Raw genomic sequence first — 15,778 nt, 5'->3', positions numbered from 1 at the left:
GTGCATGCGTTCGTTCTTTCGTTGTAGGAGACGCGACCCTAAAGCAACTTTCAGCTGGGCGTCAAAGTTAAATAATTCCAAATTTAAAACGAGCAATCTTATCTTCGGAATGAAATAAACTTCAAAGTCTTTTTTATATCGGACTTCTTCAAAGTCTTTTTTTCTCGATAATTATCGAAAAGTCAAGCATTGTCATATCGGCTTGACCTATACTACACGGCTACAGCTATCAGATCTCGCAGCATTTTGTGATATGTCGTATTTTATTATGTTTGTGCGGACATGCTTGGTCTTTGAGGGCGTTGGTCCGTAGCATTCGAGACGCACTAAGACCTCCACAGGACCACAAGAAAAAAGACAACAGCTTCGTGTCTGAGTATTAATAGCCACAGCAGAACAAATTTGTGGAGATTGCCTGTCCACAAAACATCAAGTGCAGATTGGTGGATTTGCCGCCTGAAAAAACTATTTAGCTGCCGAAATTTGCTTTTCTGCCCAAAAGTTGATTGGAACAATGAAAAGTTGTTATTTGTGGACAAGCCTGTCCACAAATTCGTTCTCTAGCCACAAACAATACAAGATTATATAAACCAAGGGCATGATATGCATTTAGCTATGTTCAGGTCTCTTGTGATACCCCTGAACATGGCCCGAGGAGGGGTATGATGGAAAGGCGCCTAGCCCAGGTTTGGGTGATGGTTGCGCCATGGTGTGATCCCATTTCACTTAAGTAATTGTTCAAAGATCCTAGTTATGAGTAATTGATCCTCAAAATCCTAATATCGAGGTATTTTCCAGATCGTTTGGTTGTGGGGTTGGTGAGAACTCCACAGTTATGGGTTATTGTTATCAAATTCGGTGTTTTTTTTTCAAAAAAAACGCGTTTAAAACCCGTTATATTGGGAAGGCATCTTGTTCCAGTTTAAAACCCGGGTTTTTCAAAATATCGTGTTTTAAACGTTTTAAACGCGTTTTAAACTTAAAAAAATGTTTAAAACCCGAGATTTTGAAAATCTCCCGTTTAAAACTTTATTAAAACTTTTTTTGTTGCAATATATATTTATTGATATTAAAAATAAATAAAACAAATGAATTAGAGGACAAGTGCACTACAAATTGCGCCACTAGCCCCTTCTGAATGGCAAAACCAATCCTCCTAAACACATATTCGTGAGAATCAGCTATCATCACATTGCTGTCTAACACTTTATGCATCCTCCTAAGCAGCTCAACCACATCTGGAGCTAAAAAACCAAATGTATCAAACGCAAACGGGATGAAACAGTGTTGGTTAGCCATGCACGCTCTTTTATGTTTCTCCACCTTCGCTGCAGCTGCACTACTAGCTGTTTGCCCTGCTCCAAAAACTCCATTACCAAAACCAACAAAAGGGGATACCCCTATGACATCCACACATGCATGTTTTCCATCAGACTAGCTATATATCAAGATATTTACAGGCCGAAGCGTCGATCTACCTTCTCTAAGATAATCAGTGAGGAAATTAATAGTAGCCTCTTTCTTCACTTGTATACCAGCATGCTCGACCGCATCATACAAAATATCACGTACATGGTCATGTACTGTATGTATTTAAAGCCTCGGAAAGTGTTTGCATTGTGTTGCATGATCTCCAAAAGCGTCAAGGCAACTCTTCAAACACACAGGACATCGATCACCATCAGTATACAAAGGGATCATGAGGCGGTAGCGAAGGATAGCCTGATACTCAATCCGGCGACATGCGTTGTTCAATACCATATATCCATAGGAATAGCAAGGAGAAAGTCATTGGCATGTCCAGACTGTAGGCAACTAATAACAGCTTTCTGCCGATCAAACAAATCAAATTCCCTCTCAAGTCCTGTAATAATCTTACCGTAGTGGGCTTCCGCTAAGACATTCTATGGCTTGCTAGGGGCAGCGGTCTCTGAGGTAAGAATACTAAGGTCAAAATCAGAAAGATGCATATGCAGTTCAACAGTGGCACTATCAAAAACAGCACTCATAGGCGTAGTGTTACGATATCTAAAAATGTGGTTTTGGACCTCCTCGGTTTGAATCCATGAGGCTACAAAAGAAAATCTGATGACATCATCTCCACAACAGATACCAAGGCCACCAAGATGAAGTGGAAGGGTCGACAAACGCCACTGGAGATCTCCAAAACCAGGTCCATCAGAAACAACAATTCCTTGAATAGCAAATTGAAGACCATGGTCAAACATGCTAGCTGCTTCCCTAAAATAAGTAGGTGGACAAGTACGTAGAGCAAAAATCAACTTAGGCAACCCTACACATGCTTGTAAAAGAGTCAGTTCACACTGCGGGTCTTTCAGTTGCGCAAGTGTATCCAGCAGTTTAAAACTTTTCTCAACACGCTTACGAACCAGACCAGAGATAAAAAATGTATCCATGCTGACAACTCCTCCAAGTAACCTGACCCCAAGCTGTGGCCTAGATATACTAGCAGGAAAAAGAGCAAGGTTAGAGCGTCTTGGTCTCATTAAGGACAAGCCCTAATGACGGCCCTGCTTCTCGGATAATATGTAACACACTGTCATAACCTGCTCTGTGTCACCAATCACAGTCCCATCATCGAAGTACCATGCCTGTAACTCTAAATGACAAGTAGACTGAATATGCAACACTAGTGGATGTAAAACTAGTGCAAAAAGAAGTGGGCCTAAAGGGTCATCCTGCTGAATCTCTGTTGCGGACCAAATGTGATCTTCCGCCAGGTATAGCCTAGTTGGTTGGCTGTATAGGTATTCCACCCACGGACCAATAGAATGACATCGTAAGTGAACCTCATTCAGCATAGATGCTCGATCAACAAAGTTGAAAGCATTATGAAAATCCACAAGTAACGTAGAGAAAGAGATATTATCTACATTGAATTGTCATGTACAAATCGATTAACAGCATGCAAAATTGCTTCCGCTCCTCCCGGCGTACCAACCCCAAACTGAAAATCACCCAAGTACTAGACCATATCACTAGCCACCCCTTTCATAGCAATTTTAGATACAAGACAACGCCAAACCATACCTACTACTATTGGACGAATGCTATTATCTAGATTTAAGAGAGGCGTAAGTGGCGCACTAGCCACAAATTCAGCCAAAGCATGTGGGCACCGATTTGCTAGCCACAAGTTCACCACAAGCGTCAAAACTTCCAGAAGGTATGTACCAACAGCAGAAGCAACACCACTCATAGCATCCAACAAATGCTGAGCACGAAGCCCATCTGACCACAAGACGTCCCTTTAGGGAAAGACCTAATGCATGTCAATACCATATCTTTCTCAACTGACATAGGAGGCTCATCGAGAGGAATGGTTAGTCTAGAAGGTGGTGGGCACCTAGGGTGCTTTGCCTCTAGCATAGCCTGAGTCTCTAGGGTATTAGAGCATTTTTAAGAGAGATACTAGAAAAACACCAAATATTTGAACCAAACCAAACCAACACCAAGCAACTTCAGGAAAAACATCAAATATTCGACACCAAACCACGCACGGCTTTCGCAACGCCGTGCAATAGACCAAGCCCAAACCCACGCGGTTTTCGGTAAATCGCGACACATCAAAATTTGGTGTTCGAAACACTACGAGACAGAGGCCCAAACTAACACCAAAGCCCATGCGGTGTTCGCAAAACTGTGCGATTTATCTAAAGCCGCGAGAGAGATTTGATACAGCACCAAAGCAAACACCAAAATTTTGTCGATTTTGTGTTTGCTTTGGTATTTTTTTGGTGTTTTTATCAACATGTGTCTCTCCTGAAAATGAAAAAACACCAAAATTCTTGAAAATTTGGTGTTTGATGCTAGGATAGTGTCTCTCCTAAAGATGCTCTTAGGGGCTACCCCTGAAGAAGACAAAACTTTCACTACCGCTGAAAAGTGCCCATCAAAGATTTTCTGCAAACACCTACACACATTATAGCTATAGGAAGGTTGATGTCGTACAAGTGGTGTAGAGGACCCCAAAACTGACTCTAAAAGCTGAAAAATACCCCCCGGTTCGTTCCAAGTAGTCAATGCTTGGAGAATTTGCTTCTGCTGAAGAAACTTCTTAGTGCTAGAGCGACGTTCATTACGATTTTGTGGTTGGAAAACTTGCAAAGTGCAACAAGGGAGCAATAACAGACGAACCCATGGAATAATGGAAGTAGGTTCAGCAACAACATCAGAAAGAGCCACCTTCAAAACACAAGACAAACCAAGATGACAAGGACGGGGTATACTTTTCACTGTGTGAAATGGTATACACAGGACACAGTCTAGCAACACCTCATCAAGTGGCGACGCTGTAATAGGCAAGCTGGGGATAATATTAGAAGATACTTGTGGTGTGAGTGATGGTGGTGTTTCAAGCAGAGCAATAATAGGACGTGGTATGCCAACAATCTAACATTCCCGACTCTCATCTTCCAACAACATGGGAGGCTTTACAATTCCCTCCACATGGTGACAAAACCTAGTAAATGCATGAATCCCAAAACACTTACCACATATCCATTTGTTTATCTCTTTTAAAAAAAAAATCTAATGATACAAAAAGATTTAAATCAGCTTTGATTGCATCTCGTAACTTGGTTACATTCCGCTCGGTATTACAATGAAAAGTTTGGATATGACTGGTTATATAAGACTGTGTATAACCATTACCTCTAGTAACACCATTGGTACATCCGTAAAAACAATGGAATGGACAATGGAGAACACCTCGCGGCGACGCCATAAGAAAACAACGATGGTAGAAAACAATGATGGAGTAAATTAAAGGTCGTGGAAGTTTGTATCAAACAAAACCCAAACAAATCCAAACAAAACCCAAACAAATCCACAACAAAACCAAACAAACAAATCCAATAATATAAAGCAAATCCAAAACCAAAAACAAAACCAATAAAGCAATTCCAAACTCTGTCTCTCAACCTTTTTTTTTTTTTTTTTTTTGGTGTTAGGTGATTAGTGCTGCTAACTATGGAAGGATTTGGGCAGGGGTGGGTACGGGGTTATGGTGGAAGGTTAGGTTGGGTCATTGGGTGGTGGTGATGGCGGTGTGGATATGGGGAAGGTGGGTGATGGAAAATGTCACCGGTGGTGGTTAGGTGTTTTAGAAGGCAATAGATCAGTGATGGAATGGGTGGGGTTGTGAGGTGGTTTGTACTGGTTGAAGAAGGTAATTCATGGTGGTGCGAACAGACATGGAGATGGCCGGTGGTGCAACAACAGTAAAGTCAGGTTTTCGATCATTGGAGAGATGGTGGGAGATGGTGGAGATGGTGGAGGATTGGTGGTGGGGGTGATAGCAACAAGTAGGTGCTGGAGGATGGGTGCAGCGGTGGAGTGAGGTTCCGCACGAGTAGTGCGGCACTGGAGAAGAAGGGTCGGTTTTTTTTTTTTAATCTAAAAGAAAACGTGAGAAGAAAAATAGGTTTTGGAGTTTACCTTTTTGAAGAGCGGGCATTAGATTGACTTATATATTGATACAGTTCTATTTTGCTTTGGACTATTAATACTTGAAAATTTTAAAGTTATTCACTTATTTGTAGTACTTGAATATGCAATTATAGTTGGTAATTAGTAGTATCTTATTTAGGGCCGTGCTTTGGTACTGAATCTAAAACTTATAGTATTTGGATGAGTAATTGATAATTTGATACTTTCATGTATGTATTTGAATTTTCTTTTATTTTTATTATTTTTATTTTTATTTTCTGTGCCTGTTTTTTTTTCCACTCTTATAAAAAATCAAACTCCTTATCTATCGTATTCTTTATCATCGGTCTTTACCGTTTATTTTATGCATTATACATTTTAAACCCGTTTTTTATGCCCCATGTTTTTTTTTACGTTTTTTTTTTCGAGACGTTCCGTTTAAAACACGAACTAAGTTTTTTTTTCAAGTATACCGTTTTAAATCCGTACCGTACTTGGTGACAATGGATGGATGACCTCCTGGGAAGTTGTTGTCCGGAATCTGAAAACCCCACACTGTTGGAAGCCTGCAGTGGCTGAGTGAGGACAACATTGATGTGGTAGGATAGGATGGGTTGTTACATCTTTGTTAAGCGTCACCAGTACTTTATATCGTCTAAACCCTAAACCCAAATTACACACCAACCAATTTCATCCACTATTTCAACCAAACAACGGGTAAAATAAATAAGTTTTGGTTACAACTTACAAAACTACTTTTGTTATTTATCAACCCAAATTTAAAATGCCTATTAATGCCTTCTATTGAAAAATTCTTAAGAAGTCAGACTAGCAGGCTGTGTTTGGTTCGCATAATTTTGTTTCAAGTGGAAATCAAAAACTCTGAAATTGAATTCAAAGAATTCTTTTAACAAAAATCTGTTTTCAGTTGTTTGGTTGTTATTTGAAAAGTGAAAAAGTAGGCCATTGGATAAGGCCTGTAAAACACCGGATCAAACCTTTGACAAAAACCCCAATCTCGTAATATTATTTCTCCTCAAAGTTGAAAACAACTTCCTCTTTGGGAAAAAAAAATGTTGAATTCCGTAGTCTTGAACTCCGTGAAGAATTCATTTTCTATTTTTTTGTTTTCCAAAATTAAGTCGTTTTGACCTCTTTGAAAAATTCATTTTCCATTTTTCTGTTTCGAGAGTTAACCAAACAAATAGAAGTACTTTCTAGGAAAATGTTTTATTTTCACTCATTTTTCGCGAACCACGTAGCCGAACTTGCTTTTGACATCCCATATAAGTTTACTCTTTGACTTTTGATTTTGGTAATCATTTTCCATTTTTCCTCTTTAACTAGGACTAGACAGGTGTTTCGGCGTGCATATATGCCGACTTTCCTTCAGAAGTATCATAGAAATAGGTTTACTGGCAAATATCTCCCCCCTCCAACATCAACTGAAGAAAAATCCTTCCAACTCCAATCTCTGCTCTTTGCTAAAAGCCTAAAATACAAAGTAGGAAAACATGAACGAATTTTTTTTTGAAAAGAAGCAAAGATGGCTAGAGTGAACGCAGGCTGTAAGAACATATCCTGTTTGACCCAAACCATCCACATATTCTTACACCATCATGGATTCATGGTGCATCTCTCCGAACTCCGGAGTTATGGGCCACCAATTTTAAGCTTCTTGGACTAATTCCTCAGTGACCACATTCTTCAAAGTCATCCACCTTGGCACCTTCGAAGTCAGTCACGTCCATTTTCTCCAATTCTAAGCTTCTTTTTTAAACATTGACCATATTCTTCACAGCCATTGACTTCGAAATCAGTCACGTCCATTTTCTAATTCAAACTACCTTAAATCAATTTACAAATCAACAAACTTACGGCTCTTATAAATACCCATCAATACTGTACGAGCGGTAAGGAAATAAGGCGTAATCTTCTAATTCTGAGTTCCAGTCATGAGATCAGATTCTTGCTCATGGTTGGATGAATACGGTATAGTGGCATTCACCCTCTCTACAATCCTACTTGTAATTACACTCCGTAAGTGGAAAACAAAAAAACATAGAAATGAAGTACCACCTTTGCCACCAGGACCTCGAGGTCTGCCATTGGTCGGATACCTCCCATTTCTTGAACCTGATCTTAATCCCCATTTCTCCCGTTTAGCAAAGATTTATGGTCCAGTCTTCTCGCTAAAACTAGGAACCCGGCATTGTATTGTGTTAAGTTCACCTTCAGTTGCAAAAGAAGTCTTAAAAGACCATGATGCAACATTCGGTAACCATGATGCACCAGCCGTGGGGATCGCTGGCTCATATGGTGGTAAGGACTTGGTTTGGGCCCCTTGCGGTGAGCATTGGCGTATGCTTCGGAAAGTATGTGTGACTCAACTGCTGAGCAACAAAAGACTTGAATCTCTCTATCAAATTCGCCAAAAGGAATGTCGTCAAATGGTTAACAATATTAGAACCATGATTGGCATCCCCATTACAATCCACGATTACATAAATGCTACTTTGTTTGATACCGTAACAGGGATGTTGTGGGGTGGTCTGGCACATGAAGGAGATGAAAAGAAACAGATTACATCGGAGTTTCGTAAGCTTAGTCAAAGACTCATCGCTCTTTGTGGGGAACCAAACATCTCAGATTTTATTCCATTTCTTGCTAGGTTCGATTTACAGCGAAAAGAGCGTGAAATGAAGATACTTATGTCATGGTTTGATAGGATATTTGATGAACTTATTGAGCAACGTCTCGAAATGAAGACGGTGGCACACGTAGATTTTCTTCAAGTACTGTTGCAATGTAGAGACCAGGTTGATCAGAAGAATACTCCATTGACGACAACTCACATCAAAGCCTTGCTCATGGTACGTACTTCTTACTATCTTCTCCAGTACTCCATAGATGTTTTTTATGTTATATCTAAAACTGCTCCTTTTTGGTTTATAAGATTACATAGACCGGTTTCTAGGTGGAATTCAGTCTACCTTGACTAATTTTCATGTTAATTGACTCGACAAGTATTCTATACCTGATATTTTCGCTTCATGTTTTCCTCCCTATTAGGACATGATAATAGCTGGGACGAGAACAGCGTCAAGTGCATGTGAATGGGCATTTGCAGAGCTAATGCAACGACCACATCTAATGAAGAGAGCGCGAGAGGAGCTAGAGCGAGTTGTGGGGCTTGAAAACATGGTAGAAGAAACACATATTCCCAAACTTCCTTACACATTGGCAATAATGAAAGAAGCCCTGCGTCTGCACCCTCCAGCCCCTCTGTTAGTCCCAAAATACGCAAGCAGCTCATGTGTGATTGGTGGCTATTCGATTCCCAAAGGTGCCAGAATCTTAATAAATGCATGGGCCATACATAGAGATCCCAAATATTGGGACAATCCTTCGGAGTTTAGGCCAGAAAGATTTATGGATTCAAATAATGACCGTGACCTCAAGGGTACAAACTTTAGCTACATACCCTTCGGGTCTGGGAGAAGAGTATGTGTGGGAATTCCACTGGCAGAGAGAATGGTACCTTACTTGCTAGCCTCACTTTTGCATTCATTCAGTTGGAAATTGCCAGAGGGCACAAAGCTTGATATGTCAGAGTCTTTCGGAGCAGAACTGGTTAAGAAAATTCCACTTGTGGTGATTCCAATGCCAAGTTAGATGATCTTTGTGGACTGTGGTGCTAGTTGGTACCGTGCAAAGAATCCTTGCCTGTAGTGCTCTATGCTTTGTGCTTTCTTGTACTCATGTTTTTTTTTTTTTTTTTTTTAGAAATATTTAGAGGGTTAATGCAGACCCACACCGGTCATATTGGACTCTAAACCGAAGGTTCTCACCGATGCGCTATTTTGAGTAAACTCAACCGCCTCCATTTGTCCATGAAGACTTGCTTTCGCTCCTTGGTCCTCCTATCGTAACAACACCATGTATCTAGCCTGAACTCCGAAGGCTCACCTGGCCCAAAAGCCCATCACATAATTACACAAGATTAGGCTTGAATCCCAATGTTCCAATTTAATTTCGGAGAAAAGACACAACCTTTTCTAATTATATCAAAAGGCCATCTGATCAATTTATTGGTAATATTACAAATTTGTCTCTCACCCCATCTTCTCCAAACATAAATCTAAATAGTTTGAAAATAAATAAATAAAACAAACCCTTCCCCCAAATTGAATTGAAAGTTTGAAATGTGTAACATGGAAATTCGAAATTCGAAATTAATGACGATTCCGCCGATTTTGTACAATAAAAACTGAGATCTACTTGAAACAAAAGACAACCAACTATTACAAAGGTGAGAACTCTCTCTCTCTCTCTCTCTCTCTCTCTCATTTCAGTTTTATTTTGTACTTTGGTTGAATGAACTTGTTTCTTGCTTAGATGAACATGAAACTTAACTGTTGATGCTTGTTGTTTGATTTTACATGTTATTTTCAACTGTCAACTCCCACTACAACATGGATGTTGCACTATCAATTATCACTGCAACATAGATGTACGTAGTACAGTCAATTACCATTCCAACAACCACTATCAACTCCTACTGCAATATGGATGTTGCACTGTCAATTACTACTGCAACATAGATGTTGCACAATCAAAATACTACTACAACAACTATCGTCATCTCCCACTGCAACATGAATGTTGCACTCTCAATTACAACTACAACATAGATGTTACACTGTCACCTCTACTGCAAGATAGATGTTGCATTGTTACATTGACATCAAATAATTGAGATTACGTGCACTCATATACGAATGTTAAAGAACTTAATGGTTATACACAATAGAAAATGCACTTATTACTTTTGATTCAAATGTACTCTAAGTATTGTCATGATGTAGTTAACATAAAAAGAATGGATCTTTAGCTCAAAAAGGTAGAGCACTTGGGAGAAGAATCCCAAGAGGATGGTGGTTCAAATCCACCAAGATTCTTTTATATGTGTATATAGCATTATTTTTGTAATATTGTTTATCAGGTGTACTGTGTGCTTACAATTGTGTAACATCCATGTTTTTAAAAGAATCTTCCAATTGTTGACATTTATAATTATCGACGGTCACAAGCAGCTGGTGGTGGCTTGTTCTTAAATGCTAGTATCCTATGTTTGTTCATGTTGAATACCTCAGCCAGTTGCTTTATAAATTCCAAGTTTCCAACAAATGGGTTTAGCTTTGTCAACATTATGAGTACATGATTCCAAAGACAAAAACACTCAGTTTAAAAGGAGAAGTCTCCTCTAAAAGAGATGGGCTCAAAAAAAGTAAGTCTCACGCATGGTTCTTGTGCAATATCCCACTGCAACATGGATAGATGTTGCACTCTCAACTCCTACAGCAACATAAATATTACAATCTGCAACATGAATGTTGCACTGTCAATGACGACTGCAATATGGATGTTGCACTCTCAATTACGACTGCAACATGAATGTTGCACTCTCAACTCCTACAGCAATATGAATGTTGCACTGTCAATTATGACTACAACATGAATGTTGCACTCTCAATCAACTGTAACGTGAATGTTGCACTGTCAATAACGATTGCAACATGAATCATTTCACAGACTATGAAATTCCATTATAACAAATGAAAAATAAAACAAACCGACTAGCGAATAATCTCAAATGAGTATCAACATTCAATAAAAATATACAATGAGTATTAATTTCTCATTAGCAAATGTCAGAAGACCAAACTGAAAAATCTCAATTAAAATAATTAACAAAAAAATATGGTTTGCCGAGAACATCAAAATTGATCACAAACTAACGAATCACACCGGTGCTTTCAATTGTTTTCTTCTTGGGTCTACCAGGATCAATATTCGGACTACACGGATAAACCACAAGAGAATCAAGCATACATCTTGGCATAGAACCATTTGGAACTGGCTTGATAGAATGTGAGTAATATTGCCTAAACGTCATCACCGTATATCCTTCATCAATGTAGCCATAACATTGCCTAAACGCGATTGTCATATATCCTTCATCACCCTTACTACCAATACAGGCGATAACATGTATGCAAGGGAAATCATCGATACGCCAATAGTTACAAGTACATGTTCTATTCATCAAATCAACTGAATGCATAGATGGAACTAGGGGGGTGCGTGTGGGGGCGGTCGCACCCCCTGAACTTTGAAAAGCTCTACTACTACGTAAGTCCTTGCCGAGAAAAATATTCCAAGTCTGAATGAATAATGTCGTTATGAACTAGAAACTGATTTTCATTGGATCTAACCACCCTCAAATACTATCTCCATTTTTGGACATAAAATGGAATTTCATTTCATAGACTCCTCCAATCTGTTCTAATTCATTTCCATCATCTTTTCCATGATTCCAAAAAACATAGGAGTAATAGGCAGGAAACGCTCCTTAGTGAACCATGCATTGAAACATTCAGCTAGTGTCGAGTACATCTCACTGTATCTAGCATTGCAAAAGTATGCATTTGCCCAATTTTCCAATCTAATATCTGCCACAAATACAGGAAAATAATTACCACAAAATCCAAAACAACAACAACAACAAATTCAAAATTTCAACAACATTATACCTTATTCAAAAGCAACTCAATCTCGAAGAAGTAAATCTTTGCACCAACACAAGCCACCAATGTCGAACAATCTCTGGACACAGCTACAATATGAACTCTACTAATTTGTATATCAACAACACTCATCTCCTCAATACAACAACCCTTTTTCTCTTTCGCCCATTCAATAACATCCTTAGTTCTCGCCATATAAAACCCTAGAAAATTGCAATGCAATTAATAAGATAAAACCCTAATTCACAATAAATAAAATTTTTACCTTGAGAATGAGCGGGAAATAGAGTTGGAGGGTTTTCTGATATTGCTAATGGATGTGCTGGTGGGTTTTGAAGATTGAAAGTGAAAGATTGAGGTTTTAAAGGAATGGAATGACCAATTTTTTTGAAAAACAAGTCTTCTAATTCTTTTAAGTCTCCTTCTTTTACTTCTTCGTCTAATTGGATGACACTTTTTTCTTCTTCTTCTTTCGTTTATGTTATTGGAATTGAAGTTTAATGTGTTCAATTTTGGGATTTTGAAGAAATGAATAAGAAATGTCGTAAAAGGGTATATGCGGTATTTTGAAAAAACAAATAAGGTACGGTTGGTTTTTTCTCACGACTTACCGAAAATGAAACCTTTATTTCGCACTTTTAAAAGCCAGGTGGGCTTTAGACGTAATTCATAAAGTCGATGGGTTTTAGGCTAATAAAGAATGAAATCAGGGTTTTGAACCTAGTTTTATGATAAATAAACTCTAACCAACACTTGGTGGGATTCAAATTTGCAACCTACTTAGGTGTATACGTTGTTAAAAAGCTTGTCGACTATGTATTATAGTGAGAGTCTGAAAACTTATGGGGCTAGAAAATCCCTACCATTTCATTAAACTAGCCATTTTACCCGCCTTCGGCCAGCTACACCACTCATAATTACATCTAATGTCAAGTAATTTTGCAGAAAACTTTTTTTGACACTATAGTACCAACTCAGTATATTATGTAATTTTGATTTGCATGTGGATGCTTTTTTTTTTTTTTTTTTTTTTTTTTTTTAATTTGCGGATAAGTAGACTTTATTGATAATGAAAGTTGCCATAGCACAATTAGATACAACCGGTGAGTGAGATCCTCACGAAAAAGTACAGTGAGTGAAATGGGGGAAAGATGAAACACAGAGTCCACGTAACCCCTCTTAATTACAACCAACATGTATCATCTACCTATAATCACATTGTGTGAGGTCCTTAAAACGATAGTTTCTCCTATTAATGGATGCGGATAAGATAGATTTATATATATAAACTGGCCCGGCTTGTTCCTAAATACATGGTCATTTCTCTTTTTCCATATAACTGAGTAACGTAATAACCGCCACAACTTGGAGCAAAACTCGTTCCCCGCCTTTTTCTCAATCTAATAATATTTCTCAAATTCATTTGGGGTATTTTCAATGGGGGTAAAAAAAAACAACATATCCAGTGTTCTCCTTTCATGTTCTGCACATTAAAAGCCCTGTGCTCTCCTGGATTCGTGAATGATCTAGAGAATTAGCCCTCATTCTCATAGAAAGCGGCATCTACTTTCACATTCACTAGGTGAGTCTATCAAGAGTGCTCTTGTAGCTATGCACTCCGCCCATAAGGACCATAGAACTTCATTAAGAGTTTTTCCCAGAAAACCTCAACCTTTATTTATTGCTGTAGGATTTCATACATTTTACTATCCAACTACGGGACAGATAAGTAACAATGCATGTCTCACAACCAACATTTTATGACTTGTTCTTCCCTTTGAACCTAGTTCTTGGGATCTCCAGTCCCTAGGTTGGGTTACCATCATAGATGTTCATCTTTCAATTGGCTTTAGTCCCATGCTAGTAGAGCAATCCACATTGTATCTCTGGCCAGAGCTTAGGTTTGTGAATCTGCAAGGTTATCTTCAAATCTCACAAAATTAAAATAATATGGACTCTCCCAATAATAGCTGTAATGCTATCAACAAAGTATCATTGTAACTAATATCGTCTATCTTAGACTAGTATATGAGTAAGAAAGCCTAGTACTCAACTAGCTTCTTCACTCCTACTAGCCAAAGCAATAATCTCAGACTCCATAGCATACTATGCTATTATGGTCAATTTCTTGGACTTCCAAGATACAACACCTCCACCAATGCTAAACACATAGCCACCGGTGATCTCGGAGTCTTCTGAAAGGATGTTCCAATCCAAATCTATTGCCTACTAGTGTACCTGCAAATAACACCTACTACATAGGCAATGTCAGGTCTTAAACAATCTGTAGCCTATCTCAAACTACCAATGATACTTGCATATTCCTTATGATTCACAGGTTCACCATTATCCACAAATAATTTAACACAGAGATCAAAAGGAGTACTCACAATCACACAATCGAAGTAGTTACACTTCTTCAACATTTTTTCAATGTAGTGACTGATTCAACCATATGCCATCAGATGATCTTGTAATTTTGATTCCTAACATTACATCAGCCTCACCTAAGTCCTTCATATCAAAGTTAGAAGACAACAGGTTCTTGGTCTCTTTCACAACATGTAAATTAGAACCAAATATTAGTAGATCATCAACATATAAGCATATAATAACACATATCCCATTAGAGTACTTATAATAAATGCACTTGTCACTTTCATTTATCTTGAACCCACTGATAATTATAAAGTTATCAAAGTTCTCATGCCACTGTTTAGGTGCCTGTTTCAACCCATAAAGTGACTTAAGTAATCTGCATACCTTTTTACCATTACCTGGTTCCGCGTAACCTGTTGGTTGATCCATGTAAATCTCTTCTTCTAAATCCCCGTTTAGAAATACTGTCTTAACAAGGTTATGAACAGCATCAACAGAAAATAATACTCTAATGGATGTTATCCTCGTAACAGGTGAATATGTGTCAAAGAAACCAAGTTCTCTCTCTGTCTAAAGCCCTTGATAACAAGTCTTTCTTTAAACTTATCCACTGAACCATCGGTTTTAAACTTAATTCTTAAAACTCATTTGATTCCTATAGTTTTACAACTAATAGGCAAATCAACAAGTTTCCAAGTTTTGTTTTCCATGAGAGAATCAATCTCACTCGAATGACTTCTCTCCAAAACTCGAAATCAAAAGATATGAGAGCTTCTTTTATGGATGAGAGATCTCCTTCCAAACTACAGTGACAAAGTCGGGTCCTAGAACCTTAGTGACCCTAAGCTCTTTTATATCTTCTAGGTCCATCTTCTGTGTCCATGATTCTATCATGCAATCTAGATATGTCAGTGTCAGAAACATCAATATTAGGGGCCTTAGAGGATAATACCCCCACTAGCACCCCCACTATTTCTAGATAAATATGGAAATCTATCTTCAAGAAACTTAATATAAGATGATCAATAAAAATATTACTCTTCATATCTAGAAAAACGTAGGCATTGCTCTCCATAGCATTGCCTAAAAAGACACACTCAAAAGCCTTACTCTCAAGCTTTGAGATTTTAGGATCATGCTTTCTTACAAAAGCCAGACATCCCCAAGTAACTCAAATTAGGCTTCATGTTCTTCAATAGCTCATAAAGTGTAACCTTTGTATTAGAATTAGCAATTATATCCAACACATATATAGCTAATAATCAAAACAGCTTCCTCCATTCATTTCAGGTGAATAAGGAGCTACCATCTCATGAATAATACCATGTGATTGCAAGAAAAAGATTAAAATCAGCATA

The 15,778-nt window shown here is 38.3% G+C and overlaps 1 protein-coding gene across 1 annotated transcript; it reads left to right on the top strand.

Moving 5' to 3' along the window:
• Positions 1-7,292: 7,292 nt before the first annotated feature.
• Positions 7,293-9,471, top strand: LOC147513188 (flavonoid 3'-monooxygenase CYP75B137-like). Its single transcript, XM_086596204.1, has 2 exons — positions 7,293-8,324; positions 8,524-9,471. The coding sequence occupies exons 1-2, from the start codon at positions 7,407-7,409 to the stop codon at positions 9,124-9,126; spliced, it is 1,521 nt and encodes a 506-aa protein (XP_086452330.1). The 5' UTR covers positions 7,293-7,406; the 3' UTR covers positions 9,127-9,471.
• The last annotated feature ends 6,307 nt before the right edge of the window (positions 9,472-15,778 follow it).

The sequence above is a fragment of the Coptis chinensis genome, chromosome 3 (genome assembly GCF_015680905.1).
Source record: "Coptis chinensis isolate HL-2020 chromosome 3, ASM1568090v1, whole genome shotgun sequence".
Classification (NCBI taxonomy): Eukaryota; Viridiplantae; Streptophyta; class Magnoliopsida; order Ranunculales; family Ranunculaceae; genus Coptis; species Coptis chinensis.
This window is presented reverse-complemented; position numbering and strand designations above follow the sequence as displayed.

Excerpts from the sequence above, each read along its gene's own strand:
- LOC147513188 (XM_086596204.1), top strand. The coding sequence starts at position 7,407 with ATGAGATCAGATTCTTGCTCATGGTTGGATGAATACGGTATAGTGGCA. Across the intron at positions 8,325-8,523 it reads ACATCAAAGCCTTGCTCATG|GACATGATAATAGCTGGGAC; the intron begins GTACGTACTTCT and ends CCTCCCTATTAG.